The sequence below is a fragment of the Sceloporus occidentalis genome, unplaced genomic scaffold (genome assembly GCF_023333645.1).
Source record: "Sceloporus occidentalis isolate IW3139 unplaced genomic scaffold, rSceOcc1.0.p SCAF_1, whole genome shotgun sequence".
In the NCBI taxonomy this organism is placed as follows: Eukaryota; Metazoa; Chordata; class Lepidosauria; order Squamata; family Phrynosomatidae; genus Sceloporus; species Sceloporus occidentalis.
Genome location: NW_028316981.1, coordinates 207689573 through 207714824, shown reverse-complemented (window position 1 = coordinate 207714824; position 25252 = coordinate 207689573). Strand labels below are relative to the sequence as shown.

Here is a 25252-nt window from a genome sequence, read left to right as displayed (position 1 = left end):
AAATAAGATATAATTACAACAGCAACTGCAAAGTGTGACAAACTTTAGCGGGCCAGCAAAGAGGTCTGACAAACCTTTGATGGGATCTCATATCAGAGTTCCCAGGACTGATAGTGTCAATACCCCTTTTTCCATATCTCCCAATTTAACCATCCTTGGTAACGATTGTGATAGTTGGGCTTGTCCTATTATCTAACTGTAGATTAAAAATTAAAATCCTATTGCTAAGACAACCAATTCCTGCAGTATGAAAATGAAGACCTGGTGATTTGTATAAAAACCTGCAGTTCTTTTAGTTTGCATAATTTATTTTTCTTCTACTCATTAACAGGGAGGGCAGGAAATTTTACAGGACAAAGAAGCCTCATCCCCGACCTTTGGTATTCATATTCACCCAACATTCTGCCTCCTGGAAGTTCTGTAGACTCATTTCCTGCAGGCATTCAAGAATATAATCACAGTCACAAGGGCTAGAAACAGGCTGTCTTTTTAAAAAGAAAGCAAGAAAAGCAGAGGTTCTAGGGCAGCAGAGTTGGCTGCCTAGTTCTGTGTTCTGCAAGGAAAACATAGCTGATTAATTCTGAGAACTGAGTACCTGTTCTGGTTAATGTTGTGAGTGATTGCTAAAAGCATTTATTCTGGGGAGTGTTCGCTGGAAGAAAACACATGGTACGAGGAAAATAAATCAATTAGTGTGCCAGATCTATGCCAAACATTGTGCCACCACAGAATTACACTATATTTTACTCCCATGTACACGGCAGTAAGTTTTTATGTTGCTTCTGGCATCTGTGAAACATGGGAATTTTTTATTATTGTCCTCATTGCTTTGGAAATTTTTGCTCTTTATGCGGATGATTTTAATGAAGATATAATAAAACAAACAAACACGGGAGTTGGATTGGAGTTAATCTTGGAAATGTAAAACTGTGACCTGAAAGTGTGTATCAAATTTTAACCTGGTTTTTCAGTGTTAAAAAGGAGTTATCATGTTACAAATAGAGGTGCAGTACCAAGTACCCAGGATGACATCTGGATCTGGCCATAAAAAGAGGGGAAAAAGGATTTGCTATTTTCTCTCCATTGACTTGGTACATTCTGCTAATGTCTTCAGCAAGCATTACCCATTTTTTTTAATGTATTTTTAAGGTATTGATTCTCCATAAACATATGTTACATAAACAGCCAATTAAGAGAAGCAATCCAATACTTCTCCATTCACATAAGCCTTGACTTATTTGAGTCTGTAACTTACCAGCATACAAAAGATTTTCATTACCTTCCCGGACATAATTAACTACTCTAAAAAGAAAAAGCGGAAGGTGTAACAGAAATGCTATTTGTGGCACCAAATAAAAAAAGGGGATGCTATCTCTCTACTTTTGTTTAACCAATGGTAAGAGTCATGATGGAAAAAGTTTAATAGCCACAAGACAAGAGTTGCACACTGGCTCCTGTAAGCCATCTTATTTTTTGTTAGAAAGTGATTGATAAGTCAGTTAAGGAAGCAATTTATTTGGGATTAATTTTTATCACAAACAATCTAAATTACAATGAAAATAATACAATATAATCAAAGATAAAGAAAAATAAAGAGGGGAAAGAGGAAAAAAAGAAATATTGGAAGAAAGAGGAGAAGAGAGAGAGAGAGAGAGAGAGAGAGAGAGAGAGAGAGAGAATGAATACACAGTAGGGCTCTAGCCCTATAGTCCTGACTATAATGAAAAGAAGAATTTAAAAAGGGGGGGAAATATTATTCTTCCATTACAGGTTCAACTAAATAATCCTACAAAAAATGGCTAATAACCATAGCATGCTATTAAATATGCTATTCTAAATTAATTTCCCAAAAGGCAATGCTGCGTCCATCATAAGAGTTATTGCTCTTTTCAAGATAAGGAGACTTGGTAATTTATTAAAAAGATAACTACGTATTTAAAAATCCTGGTTAAGTGGGCATTTATAAGGGGCTTGTTTAAAAAAACTATTATTTATTTTTGCAACGGTCTTTTAGAAAGAAAGACGAGAGCCTGTGGATTTGAGGAAGACATAGATGCGATGTGTGAACTTGTCATATTTGGTCACCATACTGGTGTTATTTCGTTCGATACCAAAATTTGGGGCGGTCATTTTATTTAAATTCTACCTTATTCAAAGGGAATGGTTATATAATGGTAGGCTAAACAACAGGTTTTATTATGATGGGCTTACTCCTTATTTTGGAAACTTCAACATATGTGTGGGTTTATCAAGTTTTCCTTCACTAAATGGATCTACTCTAGTTGGTGCCTATAACTGAATTTAGCTCAGTATGTTTTACTGGAAACATTTATTTCCAGACATTATGCCAGATAACTGACTAGTTTAATTGAACTTAGGTTCCACTGAAATCAATGAAATAATGATTGTTGATTGCTGATGAATTTAAATGTTGATAATTTGTACGTTTGATTAACCTTTCGAATAAATGCAGTTGAAAAGCAGAAAGAAAGAATGAAAAAACTAAAAGAAAAAGAGAGCACTCAAACTGATTTTATGGAATACCTGTAGATCTGATTTCATTACCAGTCCATTTAATCTGGATCTTTTAAAGGAGTAAAGACGTTCTTTCAATGATCTTTTCATCATGCAATTATATTCTACTACATTTTCCTTGTGAAAGTCTTATATAAGCGTATTAACGTATTTATTGTCACTATTCATTAACATTAATATAGTGTTTAATTGTGTTGTGTATCTGAAGCAGTTGCAGCTACTGAGTAGCTGTAAAATAACATGAGTGTTTGAATGCTGTGCTGTTAAAATATGTTATAGCTACAGACAGATCCCAGAAGAGTGTACATGTTACACTTTTAAAGGATTTTAAAAGTTCAATAAATCTGTGCTAATTCACATTCATGGATGCCTCCCATCCATGTCTCTTCTATATCTACTTACATGCAACTGGTGGTTGGGTTGTGGAGCAGAGAGAGTCCCAAGTCTCATAAACTTTGGGTTAAGATTAGGTTTGCCAGGTTTTCAAAATAACAGTAAGGGACTATCCAAATCCATGACATACAGGATTGATAAACAGGTAGTGGGTATTAACAAGATAGTATTCTACCTAAACACCAAATGAAATGTTTGGTTTCATCTAAGCTTATCATATGTTTCTCAGTAAAATTAATATAATATATTCACAAACTACACTATACATATATTTCTGTCTTTGTGAACAGCCCAAATCCCAAAATATGGGATTACTTTTTTGGGCATCTCGTTCAGTCTATATAAAAGCAGAAGCTTTTTCAATTAGGGGACATTGTTCATAATTAGAGACATCTGCCATCCCTGTAAAGGACAAGCTTTCTGGCCCTTAGATAAGGGATAACCCTTATAATAAGGGAAGAAAAGGAAAGCATTTGTGGCCCCTTTAGATATTGTTGCCAGTTCCATCATCCCCACACAACACAAACAAGGCATGAGGGAAATGGGTTGCCTAGGTTTGCCGTAGGTTTAGCAAGCACTACATGAGGCCCCAAAGGTGAAGAAGCCTTGAGTTAGCATAATGATCCCTTTAGTGTCATGATGATTTATGCCAACAGATGAAGCTCAGGTGGGAACAAAGCATATAAACCCACAAGAATGGATTAGTATATTCAGGGAGAGCCCTAGAGTCAATTTCCCTTCTGGTAAGGACTGGGTCAGAAGGAAGAGAAGCACAATAGTAAAATAGTAAAATAATAGGAAGGCTGAACTGACTTCTGGTACCATGAAAGCACAGGAGGGAACAGTCCTTGACTATTTTTTTAAAGCTATTGAAGTAGGAAATTGCTTTGGAAATCAAGGCCTTCTGCTCTCCATTTTGTGCAAACAGTCTTATAGAAGCTTGGTGTACAAGGAAATTGATTGTATCTAAAAGGCTTGCCTGCTGCACAAACAAGTAGAGGTTGGACAATGCCATGCTACCAAGGGCACCAAAATTAGCCAATCACAGATGCAGATTGCCATGATGCAGGAGATAGTGATGTGTGTGTGACAAGCAGGATCAAGACTTCTCCGTGATTTACCAAAGATGAATGACTGTTATTTGGTATCATAACCTACCTTATGCAAAGTGTGACCCTTTAGTAGGAATATGGAAGGAAGAGAGATTCAAACTGCATAATGAATTATTGCTCATGGATGGCTCAAGAAGGCTGTGTGCCCTCAACTCATAGAGAAAAGGGTACTTTAAAATGACTGGAGAGATATGCTTGACAGGCTGACGATTCAGTCTCCCTTTTCCATCCTGGTGCACAACTCTTCACTAAGAGATGCCCACTGCAACCTAGAGAGGAAGCAGAGTCAAGAAAGCGCCATATCTAGACTTTTGTACAAGGACATAGAACCTGTCCTACTTGAGGTTTAAATCCACAACATACTTCCTAAAGCATTGCTTCTCTCTTACCCATGGCAAAGGGACCACAGTAGGTCATGTCTCCAGTTACAAAGCCTCTATAAGCATCCCTGGCTTTAAAAATGGCTGATTGTAGGAATCTGCTTTAACCATAGAAGTGTCTGTGTGGAGGGCAGAGTAGTACTACAGGAGGTAGCTGGACAGGATGGCTAGAAGTTTCCATACCAGGGGTGCAGCAAATATGCTCTGGTTGGTATTTCAGCCCCTAAAGGATCTATCCAAGTGACTAGATCTATTTTGAAGCCAGGATTCAGAATGCTGGACAGCTCCTTCAAATTCTATAATAAGATTCACTGCACCCTGACATAGAAGCCCCTGGTCATCCCTGTTAAGTCGACCCTCTCATAATTTAATTGTACAGAGAGGGGTATACATGTTGAATTAGAAACAAGGTGTGTTGCTGGTCCTGACCCTAGGAATGTGTGACTTCCATAAAAGGAAAAAACACAGAGGGAAACCCACATGCATATACTGCTGAAAACCCTACTCTTCTACAGTTCAAGTTGCACTCTGTACGACTTCATAGAGAACAGTTGCAAGGGGTAGGTTGCATCTTCACAGAGAGTGGTCATCACTCATGTGAAAGTCTGCTTACTGTCTTACTTTATTCTTCACCTCTAATCTACCCAGCATCGGTTGTTGTGATGGCACTTCCGCTCTTCCTGCAAGCTGAGTTTGTGTGCCCCCTGTTGCTCCTTCCAAGTGCCTGTTCCTGTGCATTAGTTGCCTGATAATAGAGTATGTCATGTTTCCTCCTTGATTTTGCCATTTCACAAAGCATTGCTCAGACAGAAAGGCACTTATTAAATAGTCCTTCACAAAGCTAGACTTTTTTTTAATGTGCTAACCTAGTGAATGAATGGTACCAACTGTGCAAACACACCACTTGTTCCCAAGGTCAACAAGTTACTTATTTCTTCTGGATGGTTTTACTGGCCCACAATTAGACCTCTTTTATATAAAATCTAATAACAAGGTTGTAGGGTTTCAGAACTGAATATAAGGAGAAGCATGTCTTGGCATTTATGGCTGTAACGTGCAAAGCCTTCACATTATGAACTGTTCAAGCATTTTGTCTTGCAGATCAACACTTGTTGAGGAATCCACTGAGAAAAGAGAGAAAGGCATTTCACAATGATGAAGAAAGATGTTTCTTAGTTAAAGGGACCAACAAGTTCAAGGCATTATAAAGACTGCTTCAGGGGTTTATACAAAGAGCATAAAGGATAATATCTAAATATGCACTTATAACAAGCGTAAATTATGAAATAATTTTCATATTTGTACATTGCAAATAACCTGTACATACTTACAGAAAACAATGCTTTGAAGAAATTTCCAATCAAGAGTTTACTTTCTCTAATGCCCAAAATCTGTTGCATAATGATGCTGTTCCCTCCAAAAATGACTCAGTAATGATGTGCACAGATGTTTCCATATACACTTTTTTGAGAAGCCTAATTGTTTTTCCCCGCTTCCTGACATTTGCATATTTGCGTATATGGAAAAAAAAGAGAGAAGAATAAAATTAACTCATTTGAGATATGGTGGTGGAGAAGAGTGTTGAGGATACCGTGGGCAGCCAAAAACGGAAACAAATAGGTCCTTGAACATATCAACTCTGAACTCTCCCTGGAAGCTAAGGGCCTGAACAGATAGGCCAAAATAAAGCTGCTTGGGTCACTTTGGAGGTATGCCGTTTAAACGACACACACATCTTAAGAGATCAGAAGCTGGGCCAAATCTGCACTCTAGTCCTTAGCACTGGAGTGTGGCTTTGGCATGGTTTCCAGCCTCTTAGGATGTATGCAGCATTTAAACAGCATATCTCCAAAGTGACCTGAAGCAGCATTATTTTGATCTGTCTGTTCAGGCTCTATGATGATCAAATTGAGGCTGTCATACTTTGGTTACATCATTAGAAGGCATAATTCACTAGAAATGACAATAATGCTAAGAAAGGTGGAGGGAAGCAGAAAGAGGAAGACCACATGCCAGATAGCTAGACTCAATTAGGGAGGTCACCGGCATGAATCTGCAAGACTGAGCAGAGCAGTAGAGGATAGGTGGGCTTGGAGATGTCTCATCCACAAGGTCACCAGGAATCAGGACTGACTCAAGGGCAGTTAACAACAACAATATATGACAAAGCTAGTGTTGCACTTAATAAAATGGTGCAAAAGCTATCTTATATGGGTCACATAATCTACAGATCCTGTTGTTTGCAATAGTCACACTATCCATGGGGTAATGTCTCATGGGCACCTGAGTGTTGTGTAACATCTGTTTCTTCTTGAATTAACCACTCCTCAAGTTGTCATTATGTTCCTGCTTTTTTAAAAATGAAATCTAAGACTTGTTCTGACAACCTGGTGTATGTTGGAATTTATTATTGTTGCTGTTATTTACTTACATCCCACCTTTCTCCCAACATAGAGACTCAAGGTGGCTAGCCAGAAATATATGACACAGGCTCTTTTACAATGCACATTTGTAATGCTACAATACCACTTGAACTGCCACGACAAGATCATATGGAATTTTTGGGTTTGTAGTTGAGGGAGGAATACAAAGAATTTTCTCTGAGAGCTCTAGTGTCTCACCAGACTATAAATTTCAGGATGCCATAGCATGCTGCTGCAGCAGTTAAAATGGTATCATAGTGCTATAATTGTGTAGTGCGAAAGAGCTTAGGCTTACTGTATGCTGCCTTGTAGGCTATTGGTAATGTGAATGCAAATGAGATTTGGACTGCTTCCTATTTTCTTAAAAGCTCAGAATATGTTGTTTTAATTTTCTGTTACTTGTTTAAAAGGAAAAAAAAGCCCTTGGGGTTGATAGGAAGATGACATAAAAATGCGGCGGTGGCGGCGGCAGGATCTGTCAAAGAATGCCCCTAAAAAGTAATTTTTTAAAAAGTAACCATGTTACAGCAGTGTGGTTGTGTACCGCCCTTGTGACCTCCAAAAATAATGAGTTACAAGAAACGGCGGCATTTGTACCTCACTACTTCTAAGCTCTGCTTTATACCAGGGTTGGCTAACTTTACATGGGGCAAATCGGTTGGGCAAATTTACTTCCCTACAAGCTCCCAACTGAATTCGCTGGTGTGCTACCAGCCAAATGGAAAGGACTTCTGGGATCCTATTTGGGCTAATTTTGCCAGTGTTTCAGAGGCTTTAATGGACTGCAGTTGTGATGGGATAAAACAAGCAAATTATGTTTTCTGGCAACTTTTAAAATGAATCAAAAACATTTTGGAGATCTTGGGGGCCTCAGGAGTATTCCTACTGGGCAGAATCCATTAGTTGGCCAGAAATATAAGTGGACCTGAGAGGTATGTTTAGGGAGTATATATAAGAAAGGCAAGACCTCCACTGACCTTGCTAAAAGCCTCTTTGGGTTTAATACAATTTTCTATTCCCCCCCCCCCCGCCACATTTATCATACAGCTAGTTGCTTTTTCTAAGGACTCAAGTATGCAAAAAGATCTTGTAGCATGTTTTTAAGTCTGAGCAAAAAAAAAAAAAATGTAGCATAAGCTTCTGTAGGCTTAGTTTACTTCCTCAGATGCATAGAGTGAACAGAAGGCAAAGCACATTAAGTCTGTGAAAGCTTATGCTAAAACCTCTTTCACTCAGATAGTCTCTCAAATATGCTATAAGTTTTATTTGTGTGCTGATATTCCAGGCTAACATGGCTATGCCTGCATCTACACAACAGAATAAGTGCAGTTTAACACCACTTTAACTGCCATGGCTCAATGCTATGGAATTCTGGGTTCTGTAGTTTTGTGAGCTGTTTAGACTTCTCTGTCAGAGAGCTCTGGTGCCACAAAAAGCGACAAATCCCAGGTTTCCATAGGATGGAGCTGTGGTAGTTAAAGCAGTGTCTAAACTGCATTAATTCTGTCGTGTGACAGCAGCCTGAGCCTCTGTTTTCTAAGGACTGTTGCTTTCCACGCTAAATGTTATTGCTGCTTTTCAGTATCACATGATAACTATGTTCTCTATTTTTTTTTTCATCAACTACCAGTTCATCTTTTTGTGTCTGGCAAGCTACATCCTGCATAACTTATTTATAGCCAGCATGTATCAAACATTCATGGCTTTCCTCACACCTCTTTTTATGAAAGTGTCATTCTGACTTTTAGAAAGTCTCCTTAGGAAGCCCCGCTTGCTATTACTGAGAGATCCTTGTAATGTTACACTTCGTTATTTTCACTACAACACCGCTCTTCACTTTGGTCTTATTTTTTTGCAAGGAGGACCAGGGTGCTTAGTGGAAAGGAGGAGGAGGAATCATGTGTAAATTCAAAATATTTTCTTTTGTGAGGTAGACTAAAAGGTGAAGAAAGGAGTGCAATGAGGAAGACTGGCTGCAAATCTTTTAAATCCTTATCATCATCGGATTCATCCTTATGTGTTTTTAGGGAATCTGTTCAAATGATAACAACTAGAACAGCAATAACATGCCCTCTGTGAAACTCTGATAGGACTCCACAGGGGCTTTCCCAAAAATTCCTCCCACACTGCAATGTGTAACCTAAATTGTATTGGTTTGTTCCAGCTAGAATGGTTTTCCTTGCAAAACTGACTGTAGTTCCAGCCCTCCCTAAGAGTTTGTTCTGTGCCCAACACAATCACAAGTTAGTGTAGAAGACAAGCTTTATTAGTGGTAAGCACTGTAGCAGATGGTATTAAGCAAAGAAGCATTATTATTACATTATTATAATATTTATTTATATCCTGCTTTCCCCCCAAAACTGAGATTCAAAGTGTTACAACACTGATGGGTCCAACACTCCATCATAACCAATGGCAAAATTGAGCTCCCAAATTAATTCTGGTGATGAAATCCCCCCTTAGCTGGCTATAGGGAGCCTTCGGACTGGTGTGCACCCCCTCCGGGACAACACTGATGGAAGCTGGACTTCCAAGGATTATACAATGGAGACGTGAACCAAGAAAATCAAAGTTCACAGGCACCACCCATCTCCTTTTGCCATTGCTACGAGAACTGTGGAAGTGGGTTAGAAATTGAGGAACATACACTTCCCAAGTCTGTTCTCTTCCTTCATACCTTTTTCCCAGCCCCAAACTGCCAAGTTAATTCAGAAATATATCAGTTAAGCTCTCTAATGCAAATAGACTCTTTCTACAAATTGACAGCTGTTAACATTTTGCCGTGATGCCAACTGGAACTCCAAAACGCATCTGCCTCATGGCAGAGGCCCAGCGCACTGCAAACAGATTTACTGAATAGTGAGCCAAACATATAGGTAGAGCCCCTTGATTTAATGAGTCTACTTTTGTTGAGTTTAACAATAGGATTCAAGCCTGTGCTTTTCAAACCTTCACAAGTTGATCACTTTATTCTTTAACTTGGAGAGTTACCAGTCAGTCCCATCAGTTCCTTAGCCAGAAAATTCACCCCGTCAAAAGTGAGAAAAGTTTCTTATAAACTGAAATGTAATAATAATAATAATAATAATAATAATAATAATAAATACATATCTTAGTTCTAGAGCAAAAGTAGTATAATGTCTATTGTGTGGGTTTAAAGCATTTCCAACTTATGATGACCCTAAGGAAAATGGGAGATGTACTCTGGTATTTTTGTGGAACAAAATGCTGTTAATGCTTTAGTAAAAATAAATAAAAGACTCGTTTTTCCAGCTGACATGTTTCAGGAAAAGCCTTCATGAACCCATTCTTCTGTTTCTCTTTTTCTATTGTTATAGCCAGAGTTTATAGCATTGATTCCATATTTTCCCCATTATAAAAATGCAATTATTCCACTGTTTTTACTCAACTTGATCTGGGAAATATATCCTGTTCTTCTTTCAGAATCCCACATTGAACTCCTGTACCAAAAAAGAGGTGGAGAACTGCAGGGGTTAGGAAATTTAATACAGATAGAAAACAGATTAGTGCATGAATTGTTCCTTTTCTCCTGTTTGTGAAGAGATACCCTAAATATAATGGAATGACCTTAGATGATAAAATACAATACTTTGAACAGGAGGACCTGGTTAGGCTTGCCAAGAAAAATGGTTGGCATATTAAATAGTGTGCATTTTTGGAGGAGGTGGTTTGTGAGAGAATCATAGAGTTGGAAGAGACCCCAAGGGCCATCCAGTCCAACCCCTTGCCATGCAGGAACTCTCAACCAAAGCATCCCCGACAGATGGCCATCCAGCCTCTGTTTGAAGACCTCCAAGGAGGGAGACTCCACTACACTCCGAGGGAGTTTGTTCCACTGCCGAACAGTCCTTACTGTCAGGAAGTTCCTCTTAATGTTGAGCTGGAATCTCTTTTCCTGGAGCTTGCATCCATTGCTCCGGGTCCTAGTTTCTGGAGCAGCAGAAAACAAGCTAGCTGTCCTTGGGGAGCAAAATGGTCCTCAGGCCCACTTGAGCTGCTTAGTTTAGAGGGGGGAAATGTTTGCACTTCAATGAGTCTGAAACAAATGACACATTGGCTGGGACCCTGTATGATCACCAGTGGAACTTAAATCTCCACTGGCATTCACTTGCTAGGCTTCCACTTCTGGTCTGTATGTACCGCCAGCCGATGGTACGAGGAGGGCACCACTTGGCAAATCAGAGGTTCATGGGGAAGGTTGAAGAACCTGGCACCATCCAATTACAGCACTGCAGCTGGGGAAAAAACAATTGCTCTTGCCCTCCTAGACTTGTAGTGTATCAAGTTCAAACAATCTCTTTAAAAATCCCTTTCACTGCATCCTATCCGAAGATTGCATGATGTAAGATGGATCAGAAATATCTTAATTAATAATCAGCCTTGGGGCAGTAACTGTTCTGTCACCTCAGTCAACACATCAGGAGTGAATTGCATAATGTAAATGAGATGCTTTATTGTTTTTCCAGAGTGGTGCATTTTTTTCTTCTACTCACTCCAGCTGGTATATAGAAGCTGCCTGTCCACCAAGAGTTCAGAACCAAATGTTGCTTCATGTTTATCAGTGTGCGTGGGATCTTTTATCCCATCTTGCTGGCCCCAATGCTTTATTCAGACAGAGAAACTAGAGCAGCTGCTGCATCTTCATAGTAGGAGGTGGCATGAGATTGACTTTCCAAGGTCACTAGAAATTTATCTAGAGAATTCCAATCATGGAGATTAGCATTCTGGCTTGGACTTTGTTGTTATGTGCCTTCAGGTCATTTTTGACTTAGGAAGATCCTAAAGTGAACCTATTGTGGTTTTCTTAGCAAGATCTGTTCAGACCTTCCTTCTTAAACTATACCCTCTTTCAACCAGCTGACTTGTTGGAGCTATGCATAAAGGACTGTGTGGCATCTGGCAAATCAATAATAATAATAATAATAATAATAATAATAATAATAATAATTCTTATCCGCCTCTCCTCATGGCTCAATAGGTTCTTAAATCACAGGCAGATGATTGGTGTTCTAACAGATATTGTTCAGATACAGCACACATGACTTGTTACTATGGTAGTTCTGTGTGATAGGAACTGCATCCATGAACACAAGGGACAGAGACGGGAAAGGTTGCTTTTTGGATTATACTCTTAAAATTCTACAGCTATCATGATTGGCTGCAGGATTTTAGGAGTCACACTCCAAAAAATGTACGCAGGTTGCAAAAACTTGTCTTCAACAGAAATTCAGATTCTCATGCTTTTGGGCAATAACTCATTGAATCAACCATTAGCCATGCTGGTTGGGGAGTTCTGTGAGTTGTGGTCCAAAAGGCAACTCTTTCAAGCTTTGATCCCAAACGACATGCCAATAAAGAGATTGTCCTTGTTATCAAGACTATGGAAGCCCACTGAATCCAGGCCAGTTTAGAAATTCAATTTTTAACAACTGGAGTATGACCATTTCTGTGCCATGAGTTTAGCAGTCTCTAAGCAATTAATGCTACATTTCAACAGCCGTTCCTGGAACAGGTGTCTGTGCGCCAATATATTATTAATGCTACATTTCGGCAGCAGCTCCTGTGACAGGTTTCTGTGCTCAATATACCTAAGGTACAATTTAAGGTACAATAGGAAACAATCAGTTTCAACAGATTCTTCCCCCTGTTCCTTGTCCTGAGTGTTCTGAGATAGTGAATGCCATTTCTGTTCCCTTATTAATCTTTACCTGTTGGCCTTAATGTCCTTTGCGTAGCCCATTTCTTTTCTTTAAAAAAGGCTCTGTTGGCACACCCTTGGAGGCTCTGTTACCAAGTATGCTTTTATATAAATTTTGGGTGCCATGCGATCTGAATCTATGACCCCTGACTGACCCAATCACTAGCCGCCATTACTCTAAGAGTGAGCTGACCACATAGCCAGCAGCCTTGCTAGGCTTGGTCACAGGAAAAAAGGTAGATTCTGAACCTTTCAGCAAGCAGTTTGGGAGTTGCCATACTAGTTTCGCAAGCTGCCCAAAGCAGGAAGACAATGGAAGTAGCTTCCTCCTTTTGAGAGCCAGTGATTGACCTAATGGCTCGGCCATCAAGATATTTGTCCCCTCCTGAAAAGTGCCAGACCTCTTCTTTGTGTATCCATTGTGTAAGTTTCAGCTTAGACAAAGATAAAGTCATCAAGCCTTTGTTCGCCAAGTTGCCATAGCCTGAGGTTATGTTTAGGGGTATAAAAGGACCCCATTTCCAACCCTCCAGTGGGCTTGTTGAGCTTTGAGTTCCAAACCTGAAACCTTACTTGTAGAGCATTTTGCTCCAAGCTTGAGTTCCTGGAGCCTTGTGCTCTGCTGAAATCACTTGAGCGAAGCCAAGCTCACTGTCGTTCAGGCCTCTAGTTAGCTTTGCCCGTCGGAACTCTGCTCCTAGCCACTGCGGTCACCGCTTCCCTTTTCGTTCCCGTGGCCGTGTTTCACCATCCCTCGCATCCGTTGCTTTGGAGAAGACTCCTAAGGTAAATATCCCAACGGTGCCTCTATCCTTTCTCCTTTACTCCCGAACTCATCCCTCCCTTGCTTTAGCATTGAATGTGTGTGTGCGTGTGTGATCCCCTTTGTTGTGTGGCTTTAATAAAATTGCATCTCATTGGCATCCGAGTCTCTGTCTCTTGGGGTTAGACTAGATGACCTCTGGTATACACATAGGGACCCAACTCTGCTGCGTGCGTTGTTAGGACATGCCTCTCGTAATATTTGAGCTAATTAATTTCCCCTGATTCGATCCTTCCTAACAGCTCATAATGAGCATCTGACTAGAATGAAATGACTCCTCAGTCTCAAATTATATTGATTCTATAGGAAAAGCTTTGCCATAAAGGGGAAAAAAAGTTCCTTCCTTTGCCACTTGCTCTTGGGTGTGTATGCAAAATATTGTACAGCTGAATCATAAGCGAATCCATTCTTCTTGTGCACTGCAGGGCTTTCAGTTTTGAGGTTGCGTTATTTGAGAATATGGTTTTCCTATCTCTTCTTTCTCTCCCCTCAACTTACTTTTTCAGTTTCTTGTCTCCGGGAATCTTTTGTACCTTGTATTAAATTACTGCACATATCCCCCCCCCCCCCGGCAGGTTCAAGTCAGGAAACAAATTTTGTAGAATAAGAATCATTCAGATTCTGAGGCAGAAGGTTTCACAATGTGTTCCAGGAAATTAAGTGGGTTTCTTTGAGAACCTTATCAAAGCCTCCTCAATGAGAAGAGGAGTCATGGCCAGACAGGCTCCCCTACTCTTAAGGACTGCTTTCCTCCCCTCCTCACTTGAAATCTTCTTCTGCAATCTGCCGAATCTACACCTGCAGAAGAATGGGCTGGGGAGAGAGCATTGAGATGCTGGTTTGTCCTTGGTTACAGAAGTCTGTAGGTGGCTAATCATGAATTTTGAATTTTTGTTCCATTACATTTTAAACCTCTCCAGTACAGAAGACAAAAAGCTGAGACATAACCATTGCCCACCAAAGTTGTTCTGTTTACAGAGTGGTTCCCAATCAGAGAGGCAGTGAAACACGGTTGCATTATATCTCTCTATTTGTTCAAATTATGCACATAAAATATCAGGCTTAGACTCAGAGGAAAGAGGAGTGAAGATCAGAGGAAGAAATATCAACAACCTCAGACATGCAGATGACACCATAATACTAGCAGAATGTAACAAAGACTTGGAACAGTTACTAAAGAAAGTCAAAGAATAAAGTGTCAAGACAGGTTTAATGTTAAACATTAAGAAAACGAAAATAATGACCAAGGAGAATCTACACAAATTCAATATAGACGATGGGGAAACTGAAATAGTTAAAGACTTCCCATACTTTGGATTAAAGATTGACTGGAATGGAGATTGCAGTCAAGAAAATCAGGGGAAAACTAGGACTGTGGAGGGCAGCTATGAAAGAACTAGGCAAGATTCCAAAGTGCAAAGATATACAACTAAACATTAATGTGAGGGTTGTCCAAGCCACTGTATTTCCCATCACTATGTATGGGTTTGAAAGATGGACAGTGAAGAAACCTGATAGAAAGAAATCCAACTCATATGAGATGAGATGCTGGAGGAGAGTTCTGCAGATACCGTTGATGGCTAAAAAGACAAACAAATGGGTCCTTGTAAAAGCACATCAGATCTGAACAATCCCAAACTGAAGCTGTCATTTTTTGGCTGTATGATGATTAGGAATGACTCACTAGAAAAAATGGTAATGTTTGTAAAAGTGGAGGGCAATAGAAAGAGGCGAAGGCTACACTCCAGATGGATAGACTCAATTACAGGGGACACTTCCCTAAGTGTGCAAGAACTGGGCAGAGTCATTGGTCACCAGAAGTCAAAGCTGACTTGAAGGCAGTTAACAACAACAACATAGAAAAACATTCAGCAACTGTATTTTCTACCCATAGCTAGGGGTGGCTGAAGGTGTCATTGGGCCCGAACAGACAGGCCAAAATAATGCTGCTTTGGGTCACTTTGGAGGTATGCTGTTTAAATGATCCATGCATCCCAAGAGGCTAGAAGCTGCACCAAAGCTGCACTCCAGTCCTTAGGACTGGAGCATGGCTTTGGCGTGGCTTCCGGCCTTTTAGGACGCATGTATCATTTAAACAGCATACCTCCAAAGTGACCCGAAGCAGCTTTATTTTGGCCTGTCTTTTTGGGCCCAATGTTTGTGGTGCAGAGAATTTGCTTTGAGTGTGGCTCCAAAAGAACTATCCAAGGTACTGAAATATGAAACCTAGATAGACCTTCCCTCTGCCACTGCCTAAAATCTGAAGTGGTGCAACCCATTCTCCCATTTCATGCTGCTGCTTTAGTATAATAGGCCTTGGTCTGCTTGGAGAGTGGATTCTCAGCCTTTGGCTCTCCAGATGTTTTAGATTTCAGCTTAAAGAAACCCCATTAGCATACCCAATGGTCATAGATTATGGGAGCTGGAATTCCAAAATATTGTAGGGGAGAGATTGAGAGCCACCACATTAGTAGATCTTTTCACTTCCCTTGAGAAAATAATTAAGCCCTGCTTACATGAACATTGTTACCAGCTTTAATCCAGTACATATCCTAAAACTGAGGCAGTTATTTGGCAGGCTTCAAGCTTCCTGAAACAACTTTATTCTTTCCCATTGATCCAACCAGAGCTAAGGGCTGAACTGAGGGTCAAGGGCCTTGCAAGGTATTGTTGAAATATTTTGAACAAACAAGAATTAAAGAATGAGGTGCCTTTGAGGACACACACTTGTGTCCACAGTCCTGTCTGTAGTGCCTTTCCCATAGTCCTTTCCCCAACAAAGCCACTCCTGGTTTCTCCACTTGTTTCAGCAGTCTGATTTAGGATGGTGGTGAGAGCCATTTTGTTTGATTGGCTAGGTGTCCTACTTTGTGGAAGACAGTCTTTCACTTAAGAAATATAGATAAAGTTGATGGTTATGATCATAATAGTATGTGAAAGGCAGTCGGAGGGGCATGTTCTGTGTGCAGTGTTCTTACATCCAATTTTGTTTTAAGGAAAAAAGAATGGGTTAGTCAAAATATGCTTATTATTCTAATGGATTTTGATCTATTTTAGTTATGATGGTTCTTTCTCAGTAAGGTATATAGTGAAATGCACAAATAACTGTTAGATGCATTAAAGAGGCTCCTATAACCAATACTATATACCTCCTGCACCATTTCTAAAATACATTGTTATCAATCAAAATTACTGTTATCTAGTCAATAACCTGTTGTTGTTGTTGTTGTTGTTGTTGTTGTGTATCTTCAAGTCATTTCCGACTTATGGCAACTCTAAGGCAACCTTATAATGGCAAGTTTCTTCAGAGGGGGTTTGCCATTGCCTTCTTCTGAGGTTGAGAGTGTGGGACTTGCCCATGGTTTCCCAGTAGGTTTACATGGCTGAGCTGTGATTTGAACCCTGGTCCGCAGAGTCATAGTCCAAACCACTATGCCACACTGGCTCTCATTAAGACATACATTTATAAAGCAGATCTCTGATCCATACAATATCTTTGAATTTTAAAAAAGGGGGACTTTAGTTTTCAATTTGAAAAAAAAAATCCTTACAAACTATAGAAAACCAAAGCATATATAATAATCATTATTCCTCGTGGGTTAAATAAACTCTAAACAATACAGTCACCCCATTTGATTGTACTCACCGTTCAGCCTCCTGTGTTGCTACAAATATCAGAGAAGAAGACAGGTTTATATCTCTTCCAGTCCTGATAAGAAGCAGCTGTGTCTCAAAGCAATATTACAAGGTTGAGCAGCTCAATAAGGCCAAACAGAGTCATTGCTCTTGACCTTAAAGTATACCTTTCTTTTCTAAAAGATCCTGTACCAGGGGATGTAGCTATGGAGATGCTACCAATGTTTCCCTTGCCCTCCCCTGCAAAATCACCTACCTTTCAAGATTCACAGCCACCCATTTCTGAGTTCAGAAATGGATATGTTGGGGAGTTGTGAGGCTTAACAGGTAGGTGTTGTTGGGGGACCTTTTGGTCAGGTGCAATGGCTGTAAATGCAAACTGCAATGCATTTGACTTACAACGTTGTAATTGCTGAACAGGGTGCCAGGCAAAATTTATAATTATTTGCAGTTTTTCTTTGTTGCCCCAATGAGATATTTCATCCATGGGATTTAATCTTCCCAGTGTCATGCCAAAGGTACATCCACAGTTCAAAATATGAAATATGTTCTTCTGTTCTGATTTTAAAATGTCTTACTGTTTTGCTTATACATGATTTACTTGAAGACAAGGTATGACAAATGGTACAAATTTACTGCTGTGTTTTATAAAACCTCTCGGCATATATTCTTTTCCATCCATGGGGTTTAGAAACTATTTCTGTTTTAAACAATATTTGCAATATTTTCAATGCCCATCAAAAATAAATTATTTTGGACGACTTGATTCTGGCTCAGCAAGTTGTCTTTAAATGAATTTCCCCCTTTCTAAAGCATTACTCCTGATGATTTGATCACCTTTATTTCTGTACATTTGTAGATTACAATTGGCATCCTGTTGTAAGTGAGACGTATGATGTTGAAATTGCAATTGTGGCACTATCACCATGACTGCCAATGACCCTGAAATGCCAGCCAGCTTTTGGAAATGATGGAGATCAGCACAGATCTCCATTGCTCTGGATTGCTGACTAGCTTTTAAAGTGGGTTTCAGGGGTTAGATGCAGAGTTAAAGCATAGCTACTACATCATGGCTATGTGATGGATGCAGAATCGTGGCCTGCATGTGGTTGTTGTTTGCATCTGGTCTCCAGAGTTGTAGTTCAACATTCAAATCACTATGCCACGCTGTCTCTTGGAGATTGCCCAGCGGAAGAGCCACCACAATTAAAAGCATTTTAAACATGTGCGATTAAGGTCTAGGCTACATTTTTAATTACTCTTCATTTTTTGTTGAATAGAATGTGATCTGGCCACACATGATTCATAGGAGTTTGGGCTTTTTGCTACTCAAATAGCAGTATTATTGATGTATTGTTTTAAGAACACAATGCTATTATTAAAAAGCAAAATACATACCATTCTATGATTATAGAACTTTCACTTTGTAATCAAATATACATCTCAATGATTGTATGACAATAATATTGAGTGGATAGGAATTCTATGATGTTTGTAGGATTATTGTGAGAGTTGGGATATTAGTTGTATTATAGTTATGGTTTATAACAGCGGTTTGTAAATTTGTTGTTGTCGTTATGTGCCTTGGAGTCACTTCCGATTTATGGCAACCCTAAGCACTTTTCTTGGCAAGGTTTCAGAGGAGATTTGCCATTGAGGCTGCAGGCATGTGAGTTGCCCAAGGTTACCCAGTGGATTTCATGGCTGAGCTGGGAATCAAACCCTGAGCTCCAGTGTTGAAGTTCAACAATCAAACTACTGGTTCCTGTTGATTTCCCAGATGAATAGTCACTGAAACTAAAAGAATTTAAACATGTGGGGTTGAGGGTTAGTCTACACTAAAATACGCTACATTCCAGTCGAATCGAATGTGATCTGTCCAGACATGATTCATAAGAGTTCAGGCTTTTTGTGCGCCCCGCGCCAAACCTCCTTAAATTCCATGGAAAAAAGCTTTGTGGTTTTTACCAAGGGATCTGCTGAAATCTGCAGAAATGCTCAGTATCACACCTGTGGCTGTCTGCTTCACATCTATTTTGTATGGCTGTGCATTTTTGGATGAATAGATGTGAGTAGATGAAAATTTGTGCAGGAAAGTGAAGACAATTACCCATCAATGCAAATGTGCAAAAATGCACATCAGTTCACACAGTACATTTAAGTGTAGACTAGCTCTAAGAACTGTTTTTCTTTAGCCCATTATTCTTTATTCTTAGTGGTCTGTTTGGGATTTCCAGTCTGATGAAGTAGAAAGATAAAGGATCATTATAAGAGACAGAAGAAGGCTTGTACTTGTCCATCAATGGTCAGGACATGGGCCCAGTCAACACTGGGGCCCATCCCAGGATTATACTGAGTTATTTTTGAACTGTTCCTCTTGGACTACATCAAATCTACAGCATTATTAAAAATTCAGATTGAAAGTGTTAGTGGTCCAATCTACAGGAGGCTATAAATGCAAATTAGTCCTAATTAGACATAATGGTGGGTTATAGACCGCTGAAAAGCGGCGGTCTGACTCCGCCACCGATTGCAGCGTCCGGGAGCTGCAGCCTTTAAACGGCGCAGCTCCTGGACACCGCAGAGAAGGAGTGCGAAATTGCGCTCCTTCTCAGGCCCCAGAAGAGGCGCCACGAGTGACAAAGGGCACGCTCGCGGCGTCACTTCCGGTGTGCCACGTGCGGATGCAGAGCGTCCGTTACGTCAAAATGGCGGCGCCCGTATGAACAGGGCGCCGCCATTTTGTACGGACTGAGTCCGTGATAGGGCAAGGGGCGTCTAGAAGAGACGCCCCTTTTCCAAACTGGGACGTCCTTGGGACGTCCCTAATGGCGGTTTGTAACCCGCCAATGCTAACCTTTACATGACACCTGGAGTTCACTCTGCCCTGCAGCAGTTTCAGGTCCTTTCATTAAATGTAAAGCAGCAACTGAGTCTCAAGACATATCCAAACGATTTTTGTTCCTCAAATTAGCCCAGCATGTTTCAGCCAAGAAATATTTTTGTATGGCTTTCTTCAAAAAGAAAAGAAGAGACAATACTCATGCATTAATAATGAAATGCAAGGCATAGACTGAAGGAATGCAATAAATATATGTACACATAGGCCTTGTATTAATTTGCATATAAAATACAATATTTAAGAAATAATATATGGAACCAGGTAAAACTGCACGCATGTGAAACACACACACACACACATCCCAATAGCAGTCCCCAGTGCAAGCCTATATGGTCAGTGACCCACCAAGCCAATTGTTAACCCATCATTCAAGCATGGCATTTGACAGACCTTTTTGCTAGTGTTTCTATTTCACTGCTTTTATGAAATTATAAAAACTGGAAGGCTGAAAAGCCCCTGATAGCCTGTATTACAGGGATGGTCAGCTGTTGTAGGTCTAGGGAGCACAGAGACTCTGCCTCTGGGAGTCTCCACGGACTTCAGGAAAATGTTTTGTGGTCACATCTTGTTTTCTTTTGGTGACTAAATGACCACAGGGCCTAACCAATGGGGAGGTAGGTGGTGCGCTTGGAATAGGGTTGTCAGATCTCAGGGCCTGGGCTTGAGTGTCATGTACTGAATTCCTCTTCTCCCATCTGCTGGGTAGAGGAATCTTAGGGCAAGAGTACTGTCTTCAAAGGTATGTGTATATGCATATTTTTCTCATTTTTAAAACATGTCCTTATTATTTAAATAGCATAGTTTGTGTAACTGCAGCTCATGCTTAATGTGTTATGTGTAATGACATCATAAGGGGTTGTAATTTTTAACAACATCCTTGTAAAAATATATGTGTGAAGTTAGCCCTAAACTTTTTATTTATTATGGACTGGGCAATTTAGAAGGGGTGACAAGGTTACTTGTGAACATCCTTCTTTGAGATGGGGAAGGGAGAAGCAGAAAAATGGAAGGAATGAGCATTGTGCATAAAATCACACAATGTTTCTGGTAGAGTTCTCTTGTTTCTGTTGTGTGCCTTCAAGTCATTTCCATCTCATGGTGAGACTATGGCGAACCTAACAGTGATTTCTTGGCAAGTTTCATTCACAGGAGGATCGCCATTGCCATCCTCTGAGAGAATGTGTTGCGCCCAAGGTCACCCAGTGGGTGTCCATGGCTGAGTGGAGATTTGAACTCTGTTCTCCCAGAGTCCTAGTCCAATGTTCAAACTATTACACGAAGCTGGCTTTCATTCAATATTTCTAGTAGTAATCTCTTACTTTCCTATAATTTATGTCTCACAGTATATTTATTAAGAGAATGTATGAAAAATATGTTCCCTATGAAGAAAAGGAACAAAAGACATGATCATGGCCATTATCCAAGCTATGTTGTGAAAGTGCTGAGCATAACAGGGTGCAATATTAATTTTCAAGGACAAAGCAAATGGAAAGAGCATAATTATTTCAATTTATTTTTCCTGTGCTCATTATACCTCTCTCGGTGTGCGCATGTATAAATGTAATAGATACGTCTAGTAATACCTGGAGTTATGGATGAAGCAAATAAATACATAGATAAAAATAACAATTTTGCATACATTGTGGTTTCCAATCAAAAGGACTTGGAAAGAAGGGACTTTTTCTCCTTTCTGATGCCAGCAAATCAGTGAATTTAAATGTTTCTGAGCTTAATTGCTAGTATTGATTTGGTGAAGGAAGAAATCAAGGCACATTGATAAAGGGAGCTTAGAAGAGAATATTTAAGTGTAACAGTGTAATAAGAGCAACTTCCCGGATGAGACCAAAAAGACCTATTCAGTCTAGCATTATGTTCCCACTCTGGCCAATAGGATTTCCAGATCTCAAGAGTCTCAAGGGCTGGTCTTTTCTTTCCAGGCCAAAGGATGAGGAAAGGATTCTCAGAGCAAGGGCATGGCCTGAAAAGATATTGGATTTTCCTCCTGCTGCTGGTCTTCATTTTGTATTCTGCTTTGGTAAAACTGCTATGGACGCCTCAAAAATCTCCTCCTCTCCCTTCTTTGTCCCCATTGTTGGACTTTGTGAATCCACTGATTTGCTGGCATCAAAAAGGAGAAAAAATCTTTTTGCTCGGACACTACAAAAATACAAAATTGTTATTTTATTGTTTTTCTTATTTGAATGACATGCTCTCAGCAAGCATGGTGGATGCTTAATGAGTATGCTTAGTGACAGAAGCAGAACATCAGCAGAGTTTGTCCCTAAGCCTCAGGTTTTGGCTATGAAATCTTAGGGTCTGAGATCCTCCAGACCTGGCAAGCCTAATGCCTTCCGAGAAGTCCACAAGCAAGGCAGGGTTATCAGAGATGTAGCTGGATAAAATCCAACAGCAACAGTAATATCAACAACACAGATGATGATGATGATGATGATGATGATGATGATGATGATGATGATGATGATGATGATGATGGAGGTACTGTTGCATTTGACATGATGAATTATGAAATATTGTAACAAAATCCACTCTCTGAATGCAAGAAGGTGGAAGTTAGAGAAAAGAACAATATAAGGAGGATGCCCAACCCAGGAGTTTAGGCTTAGTTTATCTCCCTGAAGTGATAAACCTGGTTTTCAGCTGCTGATATTGAGATCCTACTCCATCTCATTATAGTATAAATATAAACTGTCAGAATTGTGCTATGCTATTGCTATGAATACCTATACTGAATACTGCCATAGTGCAATATATGAGAAATATGGAATGCATATAGCTGTCATCTTACGACGACGACGACGACGATGACAATGGAGGACTCCACATTTCTCGTACTCATTTCCACTTCACATTTCTCATATATTGCCCCTCCTTATATTGTTTTTTCTCCAACTTCCACCTCCTTGAATCAAGAGAATAGAATAGATTTTGTTATAATATTACGTAATTCATCATGGCAAACACAACAGTACCTTCATCATCATCATTATCATCATCATCTGTGTTGTGCAGTACACACTCAAACTACTGATGGTGCACTACTGCCACCTGCAATGGTGCTACATACAGATCTCCACTTTGCCACTGTCAGTTGGATACAGTACAATCCCCACATCTGTGAGACTGGTACCCATGGTTTCACTTACTCATGTCTGAAAAAACAAGCTCTCTCTAGGTAATTTTAGGTCCTCCAGAGCAATTCCATGCTATGCTTCTGGAAGATGTTGACCACAGACATGCTGTCAGAGTCACACAGAGTCACACTGGAGGACCTAGAAATGCTTGGAGATGTGTTCTCTCTAGGAATCTCTAGATCCTCCAGTGTGACTATATGGTCAACTTCCTCTGGAAGTAATTCATTTCAAAAGGGTCACTATAATCTGCAGTTTTGCATTTCCATGGTTAGTCCAAGAATGTATTCCTGACAGATACAAGGGTGATATTTTATGTCCATTCTTCATTGTCCAAAAGAGTTATTCTGTATGTCTCTATATCTTCCACTGGAGTTACATTTTTGTGTTCCTTCAGTGTGGGCCATTCAGGGAAATGAGACACAAAATAAAGCCTTGACAGTCATATCTCTAAACCTCAGGAAGTCTGATGGATGATATATGCCCTGACTTTTGAATCTGTTATTAGCTACTATATGGGAATACTGTCTTTTTTTGTACAGACTACTTGGGTTTTTTTTAAAAAACAGTTATTCTACCTCTCCCTTCAAATTTTTAAAGAATAGGTGTGTGTATTTAAATTGTTTGCAAGGAAGTATGGGGGTAAAGGGTGCTTTGGGGCTTGGCGGATAACAGCTGGTAATTTAGGAGGTATGTGAACAATGAAGCACAGGAAATCTGCAGGGAGCTATTGGTGATGGTTGGACAGACTTGGCCAGGCTAGTGTTTGAATATGTATTGTAATGATTATCCTTTATAGCCCTTTCCTGAATGATGCACTAGTGGTACGTCATATTGAGAATCCGTGCACAGCATCTGGCCTTGGTTTAATTTCTTCTCTGGGACTCTAACCTAAATGTACATAAGTGTGCCTCTTCCTTGAACTGCTAGGCAGATCTGAGGAGAAATAGGAAATAAGAGGCAGCTCATAGGCCAAGATCCCAAACGACGCTGCAGGGACTGCCTCTCATTCCCATTGCAGTTCACTAGAGAGAGAGTCAAAAGAACGATAGCTTTCTTCCTCTTCCTTTCTCACTAGCAAACTGAAGCAGGAATGAGGTAGGGGCTCAACAGACCACCCATAAGGGCAGCCTGTAGCCGTCCCTTTTAGCACCAGATTGGGTCTGTGGCCACTACACACCGTTGCCCTGATCTGGCCTTTCCATGGCCAATCCAACAGAAAGGGTGCCATAGCATCTGGTGCTGCGGCGTTTTGGCACTCCTTTGGCGCTGCATCATCTGGACACAGTGCCAGAGGAGTGCCATGACACTGCCCACTATACGGTGTGGGGCATGGCATCACGCTGGCATGGGGGCAGAGTCGAGGTATACATCATGTGGATGTCATGTCCCCACTCTGCCCCCACGCCAGCCTTTATGAATCTTCGTTCGCGAAGCAAAGCCAGAGAGAGTACACCCTCATAGTCCTTGCTGTTTGGTTACCTTTCTCTTCCCCTCTCTATCATCCCACTGGCCCAATGGGCTTAGCAGTTTCAGGGCAGGAGGTCTGTGATATAGTACAAGTGACTAGAGAATGATTCCCAGTCGAAACAGGATATCTGTGTACATACACCACATGTATGCCACAAACAGGATTCCAGCTACAGAGCTAGCGCTGCTTCAAAACCTCCAATGAAGGAGACTGCCTTCTGTGATATTTTGTTCCACTGCTGAACAGCTCCTATGTGTATTTAAGTGTCTATTTAAGTCCCTGTTGAAATCAATTAGACTTAGCATTGCCTGCCTTGCATCCTTTTGCTTTTAGTGAGTTGAAACTCAGAGCCTTATTGCACCATGTTATTATACCCATGCTTTTTGAATAGGTCAGTGGAAGTGACCTAGGTGCCTTTTGCTTACCCATGATTGAGGGGAAGAGGAAGGCATAAAAGCCAAGAAGGAAAAACTTTGCTCAGTGTCTCCCCACCTGAAAAGGTAAGCAGAAAAGACTAGAAACAGAGTTTTAACAGTTAAAACAACATTTCTTTCATTAGTCTGCCTGCTCTTACTGAACAGTGTGTGTGAGAGAGCCAAACTAGGTAAAGGGGTGGCATTGGGTGGGCAGTGCCAAGTGCTGCATGTGACAAGATTTTAGCATGAAGAAAGGCTGCAATGCCAGAAAGATTATGAAAGTGTGATAGGGA

General features: G+C 40.3%; 1 protein-coding gene across 2 annotated transcripts in view; it reads left to right on the top strand.

Annotated features, from left to right (window-relative positions):
• Positions 1–25008, top strand: part of PIGG (phosphatidylinositol glycan anchor biosynthesis class G (EMM blood group)) — a 118767-nt gene extending 93759 nt beyond the window's left edge. Inside the window, exon 13 of one of the 2 annotated variants that reach the window (XM_089488678.1) lies at positions 24935–25008. In XM_089488678.1, coding sequence (XP_089344804.1) covers positions 24935–24953 — 19 coding nt within the window. In that variant the 3' untranslated portion in view covers positions 24954–25008. Of the gene's footprint in view, positions 1–5521; positions 5603–24934 lie in introns of those variants that run through there. The other variant, XM_089488677.1, reaches the window with a different exon arrangement.
• Positions 25009–25252: the final 244 nt, after the last annotated feature.